Here is a 22,801-nt window from a genome sequence, read left to right on the forward strand (position 1 = left end):
CAATATAGATCGCTATTTTCTAAGTCATGGTTAACTTTTTTGATATTTTTTGAGTCTAAAGTAGTCATTGCATTAGATGATGTTTAAAAAGAATTAATAACTTCCTTTGATATCACTATTGATTGTTTTTCTCCAATTTGGTATCCGTTCTTACTTTTTTTATTATTTCATCCATAATCAGGTTGAATAATAGATGACTCAGGGAACCCCTCTGTCTTATCCCATTGCCAGCTTCAATTGGTTCAGTTAGTTATTCTTCTACTTTTACTGTGTTGTTCTGGTAGATATTTTCGATCGTTTTGATTATTCCTAGAGATCTCTTAATACACTAAGTGGATAACGTCCTTTATTTTGATTTTATCAAACGCCTTCTTAAGGTCTACGAAACATAAATATGCCGGTTTGTTGTATAATAACGATTTCTCTTGCACTTGCCTCATTATAAATATAACGTCGGTGAATGATCTTCCCGACCTTTAACCTTGTTATTCTTGTGCCAGTGTTATAATTTCATTCAGTTTATTTGTTATCACTTTGGTAGTTAATTTTAGTGTTGTGTTTAATAAATTAATTCCTCTGTAATTCTCCGGGTCTGATTTGTTTCCCTTTTTGAATAGAGGTATTAATGCTTTCTTCTTTTCCTCACTTCCTCCTTTCTAAACCATGATATTTTCTTTTTTGATATGTTAGTGTTCGTTACTTTCCTCTCTCGTAAGTGATTCTGTTGCTGCGTTAATCATATTATTTTTCAGGTTTCCCAGCTTTCCTCAATGTTATCTCCGATATTATTTTTCTGTATAAGTATTCTGTGGATTCCGTATTTAGTCCTTCGACTCTGATTTTTGTTGGTGCCACTCTCTTGGATGTGAAGTATTTCATGAGGATTGTTATTTTACATAATACTATAATACTAGGTCATGGTCGCTAGCTACATCTGCTGAGTTGAGACATCTTACGTAGATTGTTTTGGATGGATGTATATTTCTGTTGGATATAACATAATCTATCATATATCTTTGTCCATCATTATCGTTCTGGCTTTACAACACTACATGGGTCCAGGCCTCCTCAAGAATTTCTCTCCAGTCGTCCCTATCCATCGCCTTCCTCTGCCAAACACGTATTCCATATTTCTCATGTCTTAATCGATGTAATCAAGGAACCTTGTTCTGGGGTAGATAGACCAATGGGTTTATCAAGGAGCGTTTTCTAGCTGGATCAATTTGTTCCATCTGCATTACATGCCTTATTCACCTTAGACGTCCTATCTTAATATATTTTATAAATGGTTCCTGCTGTATGATATAAAGTTCGAAGTTGTATATGGTATTTTGTTATTAGTCACCGACAAGTTTCCTAAGTTTTTACAGGATGGATTTAGAAAGAAAGGGGATAAAACGCTTAGGAGTTATTATAAATTAAATAATAGTTAAAAAACAAACGAGATTTAATAGAAATAATATAGTACATTTAGGTACATATTTACAAGAATTACTTATACAAACATGGCGAGTCTTTTAACAAGAATTTAATATATATATGTCTAAGGTATTAACTATACAAGTAAAACAGAAAACAACGATATTAAAAAATTACAAACAGGGCAATACAATTAATATAATTAGATTAATATTATAGTTTACACAGGCTTTTATATTCATATAAAGCGATTCTTATACAATTGGTCAATAACGTAGTACTAATACGATCAGCTGGTAAAATTGAAGTAAACATATACATTAGAGTGAACAATTAGTACGAAGTGATAGCGATAAATATAGTTAACATGAATTTATATGAAGTGAGCACCTTTGGTTTGATAATAAATAACTTTACAATATTTTAAAAAGCTTGTTATTTTTTCACGCCGATATGACCTTTAACATGATATTATGCTCTGGACAGGAATCGAATCTGCACGGGAACAGCTCATGTGACAAAAGTCATCTCCTTAACCAGTTGAACACCGCATCTTCCGCATTTAAATTTGGAAAAAAATAATATGGCTCTATTGACATCTGTTATGGCAGTTCAGACACGCATATGCGATGCTTGCATAAACATTTAGGTTTTGGATATAAAATGACAAATAATAGACAAGTATTGTGTGAACTCTCTAATGTTGGTTCAAAACCGTGGCATTTTTTAAGAAAATACATGAACAATAAAACGTCTGATAGTCCGAGGCCAGTTGTATTTTTAGATGAAACTTGGATTTTCGCTAAAGGAAATATGTCAAAATCATCCTGGCCAGATGGCACCACGAAATCTTATTCTTCTAGTCGTTCCGGTAATGGTAAACACTACATTATACTTCATGCTGGAAATTATGAGGGTTTTATTCTTGACGATAGTTTAATTTTTTCGTCCACAAAGAATACAGGTGATTACCATGGAAATATGGATGCAAATATTTTTGAAGAATGGTTTGAAGATTTGTTAAAAAAATTGGAGCGACCATCCATAATAGTGTTGTTCAAGTAGCTGGACAAAAGAAGAAATAAAGTTGTGGTTGCCAGAAAAGAAAATTTATCACAGTGACATCTTTTTAAAAGTCGATTTACTTGGTGTGGAGAGCACAAAATTCAAAAGAAATTTGTTACTGAGCAAATGGCTCTTAAATATGGCAATAAAGTTCTTCGACTTCCGCCCTACCATTGCCACTATAATGCAATTGAGTTAGTTTGGGGTATAGCCAAAAATTTTTATGATAAACATGCATCCAAAACAACAGATGACACTAGCGTTCTTAGTTTATGGAAAGAATCGCTAGAACAAATAAAAGCAGAACAATGGCAAAATTGTATTGGATATACGGAAGACATAATCGTTCAGTCTTTTCAAACCGAGCGAGTTATAGATAAGGTCCGGCCTCTAATTATTTGGATAGACAATTCAGATAGGGACGACTCTGATAGTGAAATATCAGACAGTAAATAGGACTAATCGTTTGCTAAAAAGAAGTAACAAGAAAGTGTTTCGGGAATTCAATTCGGACTTTGTGGTGTGTTTTAGTTAAACGATAAAGTACCTTCGGTCTAATTACTGGACTGCATACTCTCAATAGCTTTGGTATTAATTACTGGACTACACGTGTTTAAACCTTTTGTATTCCTGAAAACTCGGAAGTAAAGTCTTGGATATATTTTATTCAAATTTAGACATACCAGCAACTTGGCAAGTATTTTCCAATTTTACTGCATGCAAAACCATTCGTATAATTTTCACTCTACGCAAAATAGAGACTTATAGAGACCGTGATGAACATTTGATGTCGACAAATAATTTCGAGTATTCGAAATATTCCGTCCCACTTCTTTTAACACGCCCTGTATTTACATATTATATTCATTCTATTTGCCTTTGACACAATAAAATCCAATATTATTACTGAACATAAAATACAGGAAATTAAATATTTTTACTTTTCAAGCGATCGGAATTAAATATTAACGCCCCACTGTTTGAGGCCCAGTGATCATATCTTAATTGCATATCGGCCGTCATAGGGTAAAAGAACTTTAGGTACTTTCGAGTCAACTGAAATGACAATATACAGGAAAGCAACTTAAGCACCATCTTAGTTCTGCCAGTTCCTTTCTTCTTCTTCTACGGCACTACAGCCCAAAATGAGCCTTGGCCTCCTTTATTTTTTGCCTCCACCCTTGTCTGTCTGTGGCTGCTCTTCTCCATACTCGGACTCCTAAAAGTGCTTGTGCGTCGCTGCTTACTGTGTCTTCCCAGCGCTTTCTTGGCTTTCCAACTGGTCTCTTTCCCTGCATTCTGGCGTTCAGTGCTCGTTTTGGTAGCCTATCCTCTCCCATTCGTATCACATGTCCGGCCCATTGCAATCTTTGTATTCTAATGAAGTCTGACAGGGGTGTTTCCTTATACAGTTGATAGAGCTCGTTGTTATATCGAATTCTGAAGATTCCGTTTTCCCTCACAGGTCCTAGTATTCTCCTCAGTACTTTTCTTTCGAATGTGTCGAGTTTGTTTTTGGATGTTTCTTTCAGGACCCATGCTTCGCTGCCATAACATGCTATTGGCCGAATTAAAGTTTTATAGATTCTCATCTTTGTATTTCGGTGGACACTTAGACCGAAATATATGGGAGAGGGCAAAATAAGCTTTGTTTGCCTGCGTTATCCTTTTTCGTATTTCTCCATCCTCTGCTCCATCGGCATATATTTCTACTCCCAGGTATGTAAACTTTCCAACCGTTTCAATGTCATCTTCATGCATAATGTTTTGTGGGATTATATTTCTTCTCGTCTGTACCATTATTTTTGTTTTTTCTGTGTTAATTTCCAGACCTAGCCTTTTCGTTTGTGTTTTTAACTCTGCAGTTCCTTTAAGGTTTCGTAATTATTTAAAGGATCGACCCTATATTTCAACAAACATTTTTTAATATATCTTCTTTATCTTTCCATAATTTGTTTTGGTTTATTATGAGTTCAAATATCACACAATACCATTTAGCTGCCAGCCGTAACGCTACTAATAATTACAATTTGTACAATTTATGTCTATGAAATACATAAATAAAATACATGTTTATGCTTAATAAGAAATTTTCCTTTTCTTCTGTGAGAGCAGCTGTGTATACATTACAATTACTTAGAAAACGAGTCTACGTAATTACTAACATGAGTAGTGTACTACACTACTCACGACACAAGACCAAATGTTTAAATGGCATCCCATTAATATAATTAATTAATGAAAAGCATCATAATGAGATATCGGTGCGAAAAATAACGTTCACTATAATAAGCACGAGCAACTTGTACTTATTTGTCCATTCGAAAAGAACATAGTTATAATTTTCTTGTATCTAAATTGCACGATAGGTGTATACAAAGCATTCACTGGGAACAACTACAATATTTTTATTCATTAATTCCTACTTTCATTTTGATCTATTACCATGTACTTGATAGTAAAATAATATACGAGGTGTCGTCCAAATATTCTTACCAAAAACAGCTATGTGATATAAAAACGACTAAATCGGACACAGGATATAAAACTGAGCAACACAATGCACGTTTGTCGATGTAAAAAAGGTATCATTGGTAACACAAATTATATAAATAAGTCGAATGGAAGGAAAAGAGAAGAGAATAGAGGTTTTCATACTAAATATTATGAAGTCGATGCAGATAGCTGCAGTTTAATGTTTAATGGGTTTTATATACAGTTGTTCAGAGCTGCAGCCAACAAAGTAAAGATTGCTGTGATGGTAGCCAACCTCCGATAGGAGACGGTACTGCAAGAAGAAGAAGGATTTTATATAAATATTATAGATAGAAACTATCACATCAAATTTGTGGTGTGTGTGTTTAATAAGGTGGTATTATATCGTTTTTAATAAAAAAGCTTGAGAAATAGAATATATAATTCAGTTCCCAAGAAATAGTAAGAGCTCTGATGTACATTTTGAAGTGTTGATTACTACAAATAAACAGTCGACCAGATACTATTGACTTAATTTGGAAAAAAATAAGCAGACATTCATCCAAATAAAATGCGATACCAGAGAAAGATAGAAATAGAATATTTTAAGTAATATACCTTAATCCTTTTGTTTACCAGTATATGTACCTCTTTTACATAATTTCTGTAATTTAACATATTTTCAGAGGACAACTCGCATATCTCTACAAATTATGAGTTTTGATGATGATGATTTCTGTTGTTTTTATTTTGTACAAATATTGTTTATCACATTTTTAGCTTTTACGCTTTAATTATTTTTGTCAATTTTATAAAATAAACCACCTCTTCACCAAATAATATTTTAAATATTATTTATATTAAATGATAAAATTTTATTAGAAATTAATCAACAGATTTAGCTATACGTATACAAAATGTCAGTATAGCCGCTTTCTAAATTCAATATTTACAACAATAAAAAAAACTTACTTTGAAAAGATACAAATTTTATCGAAAATAAACACGTGAACTGTAGTAGGCAATAGTATTAACGAGCTCCAGAGGATCGATTGATTTTTACAACAAAAAATAGATTTTGATGAAGAATTGATTTAAAAACCCTCCTACGTTAAACTCTAAGCCATAGATACGAATCTCCTGCTTTATAGCTGGCTCAGTTAAAAACAGTGTTAACAAGATCTGTATCTTGTAACGATTCAAAAAATTTTTAATTTCCTATTTCAAATTCCATTCTGTACGCGCTTCGAAAACAATCATACTTGAATTACAAACGAAGAGAGGTATTATGAGTGTTTGTTTATGCAGTATTAATTACAGCAAATAAATCGTTTCTCTGTATATCTCATAGGTTCCCACTTAACGTTTTAAGAATTGCGATTTAGAATTTCAAATGCGAAAACATACTTGTATTTGTATGGATATAATCGTAATAGGAACCATGAGAAGGATTTTTTCAGTCATTTTTCGTCTGATCAACGAAGAGATCGGTCAGTTGTCCATTGGTCGTTACCGGCTTTTCGTCGTATGGGCGATTGTTTTGTTTGAGTGTTTGAAAACATCTTTATCTTTAGGGATCAATTGTATTTCTGAGCAGTAGTGTTAGTGACAGCCTGCAGCCAACAAAATAGTACTAGGTAAATCAAAAGTAAAGAATAATTTAGTGCAGGGTCATCTTTAATTGCAGTGGGTATAGAAGGTTTTATCTTTTTTTTATGCATCCTGCAATAGCACACAATAACTCTTCTTAATATTTCCGTTTGGTGATCAATGAAATCATATGAAAAAGGAAATATCTTATTATTTTTATTTTTCCTCTACATGAACCCAGTGAAGTGCAGTGTTAGTGTTTTTTGAAGGGGTGTATCCGTCCCGTATTTTTGCATGTTTTATCTTCATTGTTTTTTTATATACACTATACACTATATTTGTATGTAGATATTAAGAACAGAAAAACTACATATCATAATATAATTATGACCCAAGTAAATTTTAAATTTTCATTTTTTTAATAACTTTCAATATTGAGATATTTAAACGTTTTTATCAGGTCATCAGGGGAAATTAATATTTAACATTACCTATATAAAGATGTAAGAAGGTAGCAAATTGTAATGGACATTTCTGTTTGTAAGATTTAAATTAATCTGTCCAGTTAAATCTATGTTTTGGCTAATAATAAATACAGCTTAATAAACAATCTTATTTTCTCTTGGACCACATATAAATAATTGCTAACAGGATTGCTGAGCGAATATACAAGGTATGTGTGATATTTTCTTGTTAATAATAGTCTCCCGTTTTATACCGCTGTCGCGGCTTTGGGAGTATAGCAGGGTAGTCTGCTATATCTAGGGCCTACGGTATACAAGGAAGGTAACATGGCCATTGCTACGCTTCAACCGTCTATTATTACCCCTGGTTTTACCCAAGGTACTCATTTTTATTCAGGCTGAGTCGACCTGGGGCCTATAGACATTTTTTAAAATGTCTAGATGTTCTTGCCGGCGGTAGGATTCGAACTCCGGACCACCGGCTTGCGAGGCTAGCATCCTACCGCTTGCGCTACGCAGGCCCTCTATTTTCTTGTTTTTTTTTTATAAATGTATTTTGGTTCTCTCGCAGAAAAGACAAAGTGGTGCCCTTTATGGGAAATCATTTATGATGTTTCTTTGTAATGTTTATTCCATATTTCTGGTTTAGCTTTAGTAGCTATCATCTCATAATTTTTCTTCTTTTCAATTTTGTTGTTGTTTGCTGAAAAGAATGTCCAAAGAACTACGCCCACATATATAATCCGATTCTGAGCAACGCCGCTTCATTTATTTTGCGTGCCTCAAACACTGTCCATCATTTGTTGTGTTACAATCTAAAATAGATGCAGAGAAACATTGATTAGATAAAGTAACTCGGAAACACGAACTGAAAGTGAGGCAGATTACCTTCGAAAATTTTTAAAATAAAACTTAGCGAAACTTGGGTATTTCAAAAGTTAGCGAATTTCATCGGTAATAAAATGATCATGGTCTATCCTTGACTGTTTATAAAATGACTATCTCGTAAAGCTAGTGGTCACAAATAGTGTTTAAAGAGTAGGAATGGAAATATAACGGCGTCCTGAAGGGTAACTCGGAGGACGCCGTGAGACCTTGTCGTGGTAGATGTGCTTTTTATGCTTGGTCGTTATTAGGTACTTATTCTGTGAGGTGTCTACGACCGAGTGGAAGCTACGGACCGTTCAACTTCGGGTATCATTAATCTTCTCTCCGCAAAATGGGGTCTAACTGGAGTGAACATCCATTCTCTAGCTTCTAGTATGACAAAAATGGATCAGGAGCAAATACACAAATAAAACAGGAAGAGAAACAACGCAGCCTCAGTTTTCTGGAAATAAAGGTACCATATTACTTAAGATAATGAAGATAAACTATTGAAAATTAATTAGGAAAACTGCATGAATCCCAGCAAAGACCAAATATGATGCAGCGATATGATAAATCAAAGCCTCGACACAAAACAAGCTCAACAGCAGGCACTAAATCCTATTCGAAGGCCACAAACATTGATGTAGGGAATACAAAAGAATCGTAGCAGTGTGGAAAAGGCATACGTGATCAATTGACCCCTGTGTCTACAATCTCTTACCACACAAGAAATACAACCGCTCCAAAAACAATACGTCTCAAAATTCAGTATAAAAATGCAATTTCAGCTCATATTCTTTCCTGTGTATATAACGGAAATAATCGGTTTCTTGATAACTAATTTCAGATTATTATACCATAAGTAAATAAAAAATAAAACCACAATAAGATGCTGGTCAAATACCAACAAAACGTTAGTACTTGCTTTTTTTACTTAAAGATACTAAATAGACCAGGCGGTATCTATTTTAAAATGACCACATTTGGATGGGAAGTATACAGGATTGTCCAATTAAGTCGACACCATATGGGATTTTTTTTTATTTAAGTTTTATGAAAAATCAGTTATTCTTTATAAAAAGTTTTGCATGTTCTAAAACCTAATATACAATCATCAAATGTTAAATTGTTTCAGTCATATACGCGATTGGTAAAAAAATATGAATTTTATGTAAGACTAAAACCCACATTTATCCACAATTCATATTTTTTGACAAACCGCGTATACGATTGAAAAAATTTGATATTTGATGGTTGCAATTTAGGTTTTAGAACATGCAGAACTTTTTATAAAGAATAACTTTTTTTCATAAAACAAAAAATAAAAAAGATTCCCATATGGTGCCGACTTAATTGGACACCCACCCCGTATAAACGTAATTTTTTGCATAAATCGCTTCTAAGTATCAGTTCTTCTTCTTTATGTACCTTCTGCTCATTGACGAGGTTGGAATTCTTCTCTATCTTGTGGTAATCGTATAATTATGCTAACTGTGTTCTAGTCTCACTAGAAATCAAAATTGCACTATGCGTGAGTTCTCAAAAGGGAGCTTAACTTTTTAAACAATATATTCAAAAATTGAAACATGATGTTTCCCGAAAAATTTACGTGTAGATTATTTATATTTTATACTTCATTTAATGTCCGACCCATATTCCCATTTATTTCACAAAAATCGTTTTGAGGTTGTTTATTAATAAAAATAGACAAAAACAACTTTTGCAGCGGCAATCTTGCAATCATCAGCGAAAAATTTAAAATTATCTTGTCAAGCTGTGGGTTACTTACACAAATATATCAAGTGCCGTGACTTAGTCTAATAATTTGCCAAATACCTTTCGTATTTTCGGAAAAAACACTAGCTCTTCCAAGATTATATATTATTTTATGATATATATATATATATATATATATATATATATATATATATATATATATATATATATATATATATATTTGTGTAGTTATAACTAAGATAACTAAAATAAAATATTACAAGCCTAACATCGATCTAAATCGGATGTTTCATTAATATGTGTAAATATTTTAACTTTTTAATTTCAAAATATGATTAAACTCAAATTATACCAACGCCCTGTTATGAGATACAGGGTGTTTTATTTAAAGATGTAAATGTAAGTTTTAACTAATATTTTAATAATGCCTGGCATTTCTCTATGAAATTTGGCAGATAGTTCAAGTAATTTAAAAGGGATGAAAGTATATTAAAAAATGAATTTCTGGCATTCAAGACTGATAATGAGAACACGAAGAGATATATTTTTTATAGTCTACGTTACTGACGAAATTGTTATTTTAGTACAATTTTTCAATTTTCAAAACTGTACAGTTAAAATATTTAGACATTAATAAAACACCACGTATATTTTGTTCGTGAATTTTAAAACAACTTTTCTGAATATAAGCGATCCTATTAAAATATTGAAATAACGTTATGGGACGTCGTCCGTATGTTTTCGTCGGAAATTATTTATCTTGTAATAGTTTTATACAAAGTATTTAAACATTAGAAAACTGTACATTTTTAAAAAGTATTCTCATAATAATTTACTACATTCAAATGTATATATCTTTTATAGGTTTCCTAAATCGGTTTCCTAAAATTAATCATTTTTATAGAAATTTTAAAATATTCTATATAGGTAGCAAATACAGTTCTTATTTTATAAAAAATTGCACATTATAAAACATTAATGTCAGAGTGTACAAAAAAGTCGGTAACTTTGAATATAGGGCGTATTCCAAATTTTCTTATATTAACTTTTTAATGAAATACAAGACATTGATATAACAAACATTTGAGCAATACACGTGGTAATGTTGGTATATTCAATAATAGTGTATCTCTATAAAAAAGATTAGACACCCTATGTAGTATTGTTTCTATTTTATATAAATAATTCACAATACTAAACTTTTCAAAAAGTTTTTCATCTATCTAACCTAAATCAGTCCATCAAAAAATACTAAACTGTCCAGACATCTTTACACAAAAGTGTTTTTTTAAAAACGCTGTTTGGTATAAAACTTTTTATAAAGTCGATTATTATGGTCCAAATGATGCCTAATTGAATTCCTGCTTTGTACTTTTTGAAAGACTTCACAAATATACACGTTTAGAATCTGTTTCGACTATATTTAAACGGTACGAAAAGGTACTCGATAACAATCCAAAATACATTCACATTGGGTATTTGTCTACAAACAATGCAGGGTTTAAAAAACCGACAGCATATACAAAGTGATTATAAGTTGTGTATAATTATAATTATTGGTAACAATACATAGTACAAGCAACAGAAGGGGAAGGAATTAGTTGTAATACACTGCTAAAAATTTAAAGTTTTTGAATCTAACATAAAATTAAAAAATCGATAAAAAAATACATACCATAACTTTCGACTTTGACTCATATTTTTAATAATAAGAACCTCAGTATATTCATTAAGTTCTAATTGTTCTTTAATTGTTCTAATAAAATTCTTCAGTTGTTTTTGACAGGCAGTGCATTTATTTGTGGTAAACAAAATAAGTAGTACTGGTTTATGAGTAACCAACTTAACGTCACTTTGTATATAAAACAAATATTATGTTCTTAATAAACTCCTATACATAAAATATATGATAGGTTAAAAACAATTATAACAAGGAAGTATATTTACAATATTTTCAACTTTCGTTGGATTGAGTTTTGAAACTATCAGTCAGTGGAACTAGAAAGATTCAAAATACAATCCTTGTCTTATATTTTACCCCTTTCGAGCCAAATATTTAGAAACTTGAGGTCACAATTGCCATGTTTTTTCTCTTAGCTCCAAACATAGTCAAGCTTAGAACTTTTGCTATCAGCAATAAAAGCAAAACAAAGTGTTTATGGCGATACTATTCTTGCCAAGGAGGTACAGTAAGCACCAAATATTACGAATTAAATTAAATGAATTTGTTTTTCTTATTAGTTGCTCGGTATTAATAGTGACACTCCTAGTGAGTGTTCAGAATTAATACTGTGTTTAGGAACAATTTACAAAAGAAAAAGTGCTGGACTAAAAGCAATATTGAGTTTGTTATTTTAAAAACACAAAATTATCATTTATTCAATGCTCAAAGTTGCAGCTGATAGGACAAGCTTAAGATTTAATAACCTAAAATCATTTTGTTGTCCATAAGTTGGCACTAGAGTTCTGAAGAACACAAGACGATAAAATTTTACCAATATTCGGACCCAGAGATCAGAATATGCTTTTTAGCACGATTTTATGCGCTAAATCTGAATCTGAGCATCAAATTGACAAATTGGCTGAGATATCCTAACCTAAAAGTGCAAATATAGCGGTTTATGGTGTTTTTGGGGTTATGTAGCATCGTAATATAATTTTTCTCCCAGAAACTGTCACAACCATCTTAAAGTATAGGTCTCAATATTTTTAATAACGTTTTTATTTGTCTTTGAGACAGTCTGACTCAAGAAAAGCATTGAAAAAAAAAATAGTAAAATTTGAAGAGGGAGCCCAAGACGAAGATAAGCTATAGATAGAACTATAAGAGAACGAATTTTGGAAGACCACTAGCACACTACGTTATTGCCTGTTGCCATTGCGCCACAACAATCACTTTTTTGCATTATCTCTTCTTATCTGGTGCTTACTGTATGTAATTTTAAGTTTTATATATTATTATTTTTGTTTTTTTTACAGTGCGACATCGACAAAGTAGCCGAGATGAATGGTAAACTTAAACGAGAACGATAAAAATCAGCAATGTAAGATAAAATTAAATGGCAACAATATACTACTGTCAGAAATGCCAAAAGAGTACGGCAATTTTTATTGTGGCCTTACATTTTAATGTCAAATGACAATAACAAGTTTATAAATAGGCTTTTAGATTTAAATTATTAAACTAAATATGGTATACGCAGTTTCATCGTCTCTGGAAAATGTCCAGAAAATTCGTCGGATGTTATTTTATCAGTATATGTTCCAAAATTATTTCATTCTCTTAAAATAACTACCAATTGACTCATTTTATAAATTTTGTACCTTGTAGAATTCGTTTATTTTTTAATTAAAAAATTTCAAAACCCTATGAAATCATTGGCTTAGTATATTTTCTGCACATTCCGATAGAGGAAGGTTATGTTTCTTTATTATTAAACTCAGTCTGCAAAATCACAAAATCGGGAATCAAGCATATCTATAGTGTGGCTAAATTAAATTAAACTGAATATAGAAAGACAAAAACAATTCAATAAAAGAAATAAAGATCAATCGGGTAGACATTTAAATATGCATTTTTTGTATCGAATGAGTTTTATTTAATTTAGCCAAGTTAAACAAACAATAATTCAACATTTATAAAGTAGGTTAACATTGGTCTAAAATTGTCTTGTTTATTTGGTTCATAAGTTTCAACAGCAATTAATATTAATAGTAAAATAGCGAAAATAGCCGATATTAAAAAACTTCTGTATTTAAATCGAAGTTCTACACCTAGAAAAGCTGCATCACAACATCAGTTATTGAGTTTAACACAACCGTATCTCGGATACAATTCCAGTCCGATCAACTTGACCCTTACCATCGATAAATTGAGCCCAAACATTCACAACGCTAAACTTCATCTTCCCTTTTTCTTCCTTTCTTTCGCCAATTTCCTCCTTTTCAAAATCATCTCGTACAGAACTTCTAATCCCTCGTGTAATCCGTCACCAGTTATGGCGCAAGCAGGTTGCACGTGCCATAAATGCCCACCGGGAGCTCCCCCATTACCCAACTCAGTCAAACCCAAAAGTTTTTCCAATTCACGTGGTTCTCGAGCACCAGGTAGATCTTGCTTATTGGCGAGCACAAGGATAGGGACACTGAAGTTTTCAGGTGCTTTGACAGTTCTTATCAGTTCCATTTTGGCTTCTTCCATACGCTCCATGTCGACGCTATCTAGGACGAAGACGATGCCATCAGTACAGCGGGTGTAGGACTTCCACAAAGGTCGCAGTTTTTCTTGGCCACCCACGTCCCATACCAGAAAGTTTATACCTGAAGAAGAAAGAAAATCAGCACGTGAAATAAAGGACAGTTATATTTGGTTGTTATATTAATGACGCATCCCCAATATCGTGGGGAGTTATTGGCATTTTTCTTTGATAGTATTAATAACCAAATTCTATTTCTCTTTTTATCTTTGGTTGTTAATTATTGATTACTTCTCTCTTTGAGACTTGGAGCATTATTGTGAAAAAGTTTGATAACATCTCATGCAGCCTCGTTATACACCAGTTTACACCACAACGTGCCTCAATATCATTTTATGCTACTATTATGAGAATTTTATTTAAAAAACTCTATTCTCTTCATTAATAGACGATTTGAATCAATTACCCGCTTTAATTTACAATTATACGATTTTTTCTAATTTTTTCACCCCTAAAAAATAAAAAACAACCAACGGCACTAGTCCAAAAATGAAGTGGAGATTAAGTAGAGCCTAAATCCAAATTTTCGTGCAATTCGGTGGTGACATAAAAAATTACACGGTATCGCCGTATTTCACGTTCATTTACTGGCGTATATACAATTCTAAGATAGTTTCTATAAAGCTGTTATTAAAATTAATATTAATTAACGCTGAATTTAAACTTTACACATTATAAATTGTGATAGATTATGTTGAAAAGGTATGGAATTGTTACCGTCGAGTTAATACAAATTTTATTTAATTATTTGATTTCGCGCGCCTGACATTCAAAATCGCCTGTCGCTTTAAGCGTTGTTTCTGAGAGAACGGGATTATTCTACAGAAAAAGTGCTAAAGATTTTGGTTCAAAATTATCTCGGTTACATTTTTTGTTTTATACATTGTTTCTACGGTATACAGATTCTTAGTAAATCGATGTTTCTGATTTTTACCACCTACGAGGGGAGATTTTTCAGCTGGTTCGTTTTTAGAGATCAAATCTCTGTCGACTGGACTATAACTGGAAAACAACATTAAATTTTTTCCAGAAACTGATCCATTAGTTCTAAATACAAATAAATCGTGAGTAATCTCTCAGAGTTTCTTATCAAGACAGATTTAAGTATATCAAAAATATTGTTACTCGTAAAAATCCCAACAGGTCTACACAGATCAATCTATTCAGTATATACTGACTGATTTTCTCTATGTGGAGTCGCAGTTAGACCTCGTCATTCTCGTCAATATTGCTGCATTGGCCACTTAAATATTCATATGCCCTAATCCTAATTCAAAAATCAACAAACTGTAATATTTATCTTGGATAGCGTAGTAGTTTCTTGGGTAGCGTTGTAAACGTCGACAAACTAGATACTGTAGCATGAGTACTATAATCGTTAATACAATTCTACAAAAATTTATAAACATCATTTGTCTTTGTTGTAACTTTTTACTTTTAATACATTTCACCACGAATTCTACTTTTCTTTCTTAAGAATTTCGAATTCAATTTCACTTCGATTTTGTCTCCCTTCTTTCCGGAATATCAGCAATTATGATTGTGTCATCAGCTTATATCGAATTATATATAATTTCTTGTTATATATGAAACAACTAGGAAAAAAACATGTTTAACAATTCCTTGAAACTTTTTTTAAAAGTTTTATATCCTTAAAAAGAGTAAAACGAATATCGCCTTTCTTTTATACTCGCAATACCTTTGTTCTATTTTTACAGGTTTTTTATTATTTAAAAAGCACTTAACCACTTACCCTTAGCTTTTCCAATCATTCCCTTGACCTTTTCGCAATTGAATCCGATAGTAGGTACGGTGTTCAAATACTGATCGAATTTTAACCTATACAGGGCAGTCGTTTTTCCGGCTGAGTCTAGGCCCAGCATGACGACATGGAGGGTGCCCTGACCAGAAGGTAGAGCATCGAGAAGGGATGCGTTTTTGCCCATGTTGGCACCCATTGGTTAGAAAATTTTATTCTCAAACGAAATTGGTGGCAGGTGGCAAAATTACATTTTGGCTTCGGTTGTGATTTCTGGGCGCTAGCAATTCTGGCGGTGACTTAGATTCGTGAGGTGGAGTTACTAAGCATCTTATGTTATGGTTCTGAAACAAAGGAGAAATATATGTTAAAGAAATATATAACTTTTAGATGTTATAAAATATGTAAAGATATTATAGCAGCAAAGATCAAAATAAAAGTAGATGGCTACAAATATTCAGCCTCCAAAACCGTATACTAGAAATTAAATTACTATCTATGAAACCATTATTAGACCAGCAGTATATTACAGATTTTTTATAGATAGATATCAGTTCTTGACTGTTCACTAATTTTCTTCTAAAGCCTTCACTTCTCTTTCGATCTCAGCGTATTTCCTGTAATTCTTCTCGGTACTCTCATCTCTGCAGTTTCCAGTAGCCATTGCTTTTTGGCTGTGCTGGGTCTTGTTTCTGAAGCATATAGGTATCAGTTCTTGACTAATCACTATATAATCACTAGAGTATAATAGACCAACATTTCTGTGTCTGATTGACTTACAGAAAGCGTCTGACAAAATAAGACTCAAAGATGTAATTCATCTTATGCATAATCGAGAAGTTCCTCTAAACTATCCTTATACCTTAAATAAAAACTATCGAAAACATCTACCAAAACAACAAAATAAAAGTCAAAATAGATGAACAACTTACAATACTGATATACAATATTGATAGCCCAAGATGAAGATAGTCTGCAAAGACTGGTCCACAGATTTAACATAAGAGCAGACGAATTTAATATGAAAATCTCATCTCAGAAAACTAAAACAATTGTGGTCAGCAAAGAACCAACCAGATTTAAAATAGAAATTGATGGCATCAGTATTGAACAAGTAATGGAAATAAAATACCTGGGAATTGCACTGTCCAAAAGAAGTGATAGATTAAGTACAAAAAGCAAATAGACTGTCAGGATGTCTTAAAAACGCTATATGGCGAAACAGACACATTAACACTGAGATGAAGTCAACGATTTATAAAGCCAATGTAAGACCAATAATGACATATGCGTCAGAAACAAGACCCAACCCAGCCACAATGCAATGGCTACTGGAAACTGCAGAGATGAGAGCACTGAGAAGAATTACAGGAAATACGCTGAGATCGAAAGAGAAGTGAAGACTTTAGTAGAAAATTTAACGGGCAGTGTTTAAATGAATGGACACAAAATAGAAAAAAAAAAAAGAATGGAATAACCACATAAGCAGAATGAAGGAACCCGTGTCGTCAAAATAGCAAGTCACCAATCGGCAAAAGAAGTATCGGACGACCGCGCAAAAGATGGAGTGACAACCTTCCATAGAGGTATTAATCCGCCAATGAACAAGCAGAATTGTTAATAAAGAGGAATAAGTTCTTAAAATAAACATTCTAAGAGACTTTGTTGGACTGGTCATGTGTTATTTTAAACTCAATTATTTTCAAAACAAATTGTAAAATAAAAGTGTTTGTATAAAACTGTGCTCAAATAAAAAATACTTAACTTGAAGTCTACTATTACTTCAACATCGAACTATACCTTGCTTCGGCGAAGATTAATTATTAATTGAAGTCTTTCACAAGCAACCACATAGAAGTTTTGGTTCTCGACTATGTTGGAGAAAAGGAACAACCACAACATTTAGCAACTTTGAAATTTAATTATTCGCTGCAGACGATGTACTCTAATTATTATTTAAAAGCATTTATTTATGATCATAACTCTCTCAAGCATTAAGATTATACCAGAATCATTTCTGGTAGAATTTATAACAGAATTATAAATTTAGGTTTACTTACAAAGTATATGTACATAAAATTAATTTTTGCGTTTATTGAACATAATAAAATTTCATTCTCATGATTCATACTTTATTAATAATTCTTTGATTAAGGCTCTTTGATGCATTATGTCGTGTTTTCTTTTATTAGCACATTGTTTGATCATTGTAGGCTGACGCACAGGTAAATAGGAAATTCCAGTTAAAAAGGCCATTCTCTGCATAACATACGTTTTTCTGTAATCACTGCATTCCATCAAATGTTCTTTGTGGAATGCAAAGCTATTTGATCGTAAAAATTTAATTTTCTAGACGTATATTTCAATGAAATTAAAAATGTACTTAAAGGGTATCATGTAAAAACATTTTTAGCATAGTGCGTAACGTTTAACACTAATATCTTGTTGCTAGTATTGTTACATAAAATAAAACTTGTGAATTTATTTCTATTGCGTTTTTAAGTTTGTTCTACTTGTTCTTTTTCTTTTATCTCCGATTACATCCTTCTGTACATGCTCTACTTAGAATATATATGTATGTATATGTATATATATATATATATATATATATATATATATATATATATATATATATATATATATATATATATATATATATATGTAACAGATAAAATCTTTTAGCGAAAGCCGCTATCGATTTATTAAATTAAATGGCCAAATATATGGCCTAGGAGGACAAATTCGATAAACTTCCCGTGCTCGAATCGGTATCAATAAAGTGTTATGATCATTTCGGCCTATCCCAGCCTCAGCAGACACTTGGGCTGATACAAATTCAAACTCGGAAAGTCCAACGAATGTCTCCCAAAACTTCACTACGACAGTAGTTAGCTTACAAAGGCGCCACCTGCTTTGGCGGCCGTGAACGAAAACGATATGATAATATATATAATAGTATATATATATATATATATATATATATATATATATATATAAATTTGAGCTGTGGCTATATCGGAGAATGCTTAAGATCATGTGGACTGACCAAGTCACAAATGAGGAGGTCCTCAGAAGAATGAATAAGAACCGACAGGTACTGACTACCATCAAATCTGGAAAGTTACAGTTCTTCGGATATATTATAGAAAAATATTTCTAAAACAAGGTCCAGGAAGAAGAAGAACATCTTGGTTAAAGAACCTCAGAATCTGGTTCAATACAACATCTGTGTAGCTTTTCCGCGCTGCTGCAGATAAGATAAATATTGCCATGATGATCGCCAACATTCGTAACGGATAGGCACATCAAGAAGAAGAAATATATATATATATATATATATATATATATATATATATATATATATATATATATATATATATATATATATAGCGTAAAGTCCCGGTTATAGATCAAGTAGTAAAAGCAGAAATGATCCTGGCAACAGCTGAAGTGGGAGTAGAGATAATCTATAGGAGCTGCCAAAGCATATGGCAAACATATAAGTGGCCAGATGACTGGATCACCTCAGTTTATGTACCAATCCACAAAAAAGGATCCTAAGAAATATGCGACAACTAACGCACCATTACCATTGTGCCACACGCTAGCAAAGTCATGCTGTAGATTATCTTAGAACGAAGTAAGCCGTAGTTACTCACTGAAATAACACAATACCAGGCAGAATTTAAGCCAGGAAGGGACACCAGAACAAATTTTGAACTTTGACAGATTATCCAAAAATCAAGGGAATTCAATGTAAGCACACAAGTGTGTTTAATTGATTACATTAAAGCATCTGACTGTATCAGGGACAAAATGTGGAAATATCGGGAAGAAATGGGAGCTATAAAACACTTAGTCGCATTACTAGAGAACCTGTATGTAAACAAAAACAAAAGTAAGCGTATGTAGATAAAGACGATAGTCGATTTATAATATCTGTCGATTTTAACAAAGCCTTTGACACAGTTGAGCTAAGTAAAATACTACAGGCGCTTAAAGAATACAGGCTAGACTATAGGTATACAAAATTATTATACAATATATACTTACAGGCAGCAACCAGCGTCAAATTACATACTAATAGTAATCGCATAAAAATAGAGCGGGGGTTAGACACGGAGAAACAATCTCACCTAAACTTTTTAATACTTTGCTGGAACATGCTTTTAAGAATTTGGATTGGCTGACAAAGGGAATAAAAATAGATGGAGAACATCTAAACAACTTACGTTTTGCCGATGATTTAGTCATAATAGCTGAGCACTTAGGAATGGCAAGAGAGATGGTACAGGAACTCGTCGTAGCTACAAAAAGTAGGTTTAAATATAAACATCTCGAAAATAAAAATGATGACAAATTTGGTACCCAACCAGAACATCAGTATTGGTGGGCAAGAAGTAAAACTCGTAGATAAATATAAATACCTTGACCATGAAATTGTGATTGGCAGAGATAATCAGAAAATAAGTAATTAGAGAGGAACTAAAATATACAAAAGACAGGTTGGAGCAGAACGACAAAGTTTGTCTTTAGCATGATTTTTTTCTTTTCTTTGTTTTCTTGGGTTATATTATCTTTTTAGTTAAATTATTTTGGTTTTTCCAACTGTGTTTCAAATGTCTGTCAGTCTCTTTGCTTTTCGGAGCTGTCTGCAAAAATAATTGGGGCGCCTGTGTAGGTTAGTGGGTCAATTTAGTTGGTTCTATTCTATTATTATTATCTTATGGTTGTTTGCATAGTTTTGGTTCGTCTTCTTGTGTTATTGTGGTCTAATTAATAGTGGACTAAGTTATCTCCTTGAAAGAAACTTGTTCTTCTCCTATTATACTTTCTAATAGTCTGCCTAAGTCTTTGTTCCACTATCCGTGTGTACATACACTTTGAATGTCACCGAAGATGAACATGTGATAATAATCACATTGAACTCTGTAATAATCACATTGACATTGATGTCCCTTTTTATGTATGGGGATAATCAGGTTGATAAATATTCCACTGAAATCTGCCCAGTTTGCCATGACTTATGATACATTTCCTCCAACCATTCTTGGCCATCTTCCCCCAGCCACAACCAAATTCGAAACCACGTAAATTACACAAATTCCTCTAATTAGGTTTATTTTCTTTGACGGCTATTATTAATAAGTGAGATGACCGGTTAAGAGAAATTTCGCATTGTTCTTCTTTAAGTTTCGTCTTCTATCGAAAGTTGGAAATCAGCATGACTATGCGGACTCTGTTGACTGCCGCTCTAAATAGTTCTGCACTACTGCATTAAAACCATTCCCTCAAGTTCTTAAGCCACGATATTCTTCGTCTTACCACATTTCGCTTTCCTCGAATTTTGCCTTGCATAATAAGCTGCAATAATGAATATCTTTGCCCTCTCATAACATGGCCAAGTTTTCTGCTTTTGATAGTCAATATTATTTCTACTTTATTTCCTATTCTTCTAGTAACTTATGCGTTTGACATTTTTTGAGTCCCTGATATTCGTAGGTTTCTTTTGTAACACCAAAATTCAAAGGCGGCTAACTTATTTAGATGCACTTGTTTTAATGTCCATGCTTCTAAGCCTTAAAGGAGAGAAGTGAGTACGTAACACCGAAGCATTCTTAGGCGTAATACTAACCTTATATCCCGACAACAAAGTAACGTTTAACGATGCACGTACTATTTCAATACGTGTCTTAATTTCTTTGGTTTGGTCTACATTTGATGTTATCCATGTTCCTAAGTATTTATAGGTATCCACATTCTCAATTACAGTATTCTCAACAATCAATTGGATGTTTGCATCTGCTGATTTAGTTATGATCATGCATTTAGTTATTTTCAAATTTATCTTTAGTCCGTATTCATGACACCATTCATTAAGTCGTTGCATTACGTTCTGTAAATCATTGTTGTTATCCGTCATTATTACTGTATCGTTTGTAAAACACAAGTTATTCAAAACTTCGCCATTGATAGATATACCTTCTATTGAATCTGAGAGCGCTTTTTTAAATACCGCTTTACTGTAGACAAAGAAGACTAGTGGTTACAGCACACAACCCTGGCAGACTCCTCTCTGTATTTTGATATCTCGGGTGTTCTGGTTGTCAACTCTTTCCTTGGCAGTTTGATTGACTATCAATATTTTTGCTTTTTAATATTTCTACAAGCTTTTTATGTTTAACCTTATCAAATGTCTTTTCAAAATCTACAAAACATAAGTACATGTTCTGATTCATATCCATTCACCTCTGGACCAGCACATTCAAACCGAACAAAGCATCTCTTGTGACCATACCATTTCTAAAGCAAAATTGTGTGTCAATAATTTCATATTCAGGAGTTTGAATAATTCTGCTGTGTATTATTTTCAAAAATGTTTTAAGTGTGTGACTTATTAAAGCTATTGTTCTGAGATCTGAGCAGGATATTGCACTTGACTTTTGGGTATTGCCACAAAGGGAGATTGCAGTCATTGTCTGGAGATTGTGGAAGTCTGATATATTATAAATAGTTATTATATTATTACAGTTATTATAACAGTTTATAGATTACACAGTTCACCCATTACATCAATAACATCTTTATCAATGAGTTTTAATAATTCAATGGGCACATCATCTGGTCCGATAGCTTTGTCCTCTTTTATGTTTTTGATGGCATAGATGACTTCTTCCCGTAATATTGGTGGTCCGGTATCCTCTGTGGTTTCTAATGATTATTCTTCTCTTTCATCATTAAATAGCTTTTGGATGTAATTGGTCCAGTGACACAATATTTCCTTCATATCAGTAATAATATCTCCTTTATCATTTTTAACGATAATCGTTCTTGTGCTTTTTCTAGAACCTGTCATTTCTTTGATTTTTTTGTGTAAATTAAAGCTATCATACTTTTTATCCAGATCTTCTATTTCATCCCAAATTTTTTTTCTGATGTTTTTCTTAATTTCTTTGTATTTATTCAGGTCTTTTGCCTTATGCTTTCTTTGTTCTTCCATAAGTTCAAAAATTTATACTTTTTTTCCCCAAGTGGTTTGAGGGTTTCTTTTTCAATTGACGCAAGAGCATGTTGAATTTTTCCCCATTTTTGGTCAATAGTTAGAGTTTCTGCATTCTTCTTTGACTTTTCTTTAGTTTTCGTTTATTTTAAATTTCGTTTCCGCA

At 32.5% G+C, this 22,801-nt stretch overlaps 1 protein-coding gene across 4 annotated transcripts in view; it reads right to left on the reverse strand.

The window, feature by feature from the left end:
• Window positions 1–1,429: 1,429 nt before the first annotated feature.
• The window catches only part of Arl4 (ADP ribosylation factor-like 4), a 255,791-nt gene continuing 234,419 nt past the window's right edge, over window positions 1,430–22,801 (reverse strand). For all 4 annotated transcript variants that reach the window (XM_072526328.1, XM_072526325.1, XM_072526327.1 and 1 more), the window contains 2 exons: window positions 15,630–15,979; window positions 1,430–13,940 (listed from right to left, as the gene is read on the reverse strand). In XM_072526328.1, the coding sequence (XP_072382429.1) occupies window positions 13,522–13,940; window positions 15,630–15,834 (624 nt within the window). In that variant the 5' untranslated portion in view covers window positions 15,835–15,979 and the 3' untranslated portion in view covers window positions 1,430–13,521. The remainder of the gene's footprint in view (window positions 13,941–15,629; window positions 15,980–22,801) is intronic.

The sequence above is a fragment of the Diabrotica undecimpunctata genome, chromosome 3 (genome assembly GCF_040954645.1).
Source record: "Diabrotica undecimpunctata isolate CICGRU chromosome 3, icDiaUnde3, whole genome shotgun sequence".
Classification (NCBI taxonomy): Eukaryota; Metazoa; Arthropoda; class Insecta; order Coleoptera; family Chrysomelidae; genus Diabrotica; species Diabrotica undecimpunctata.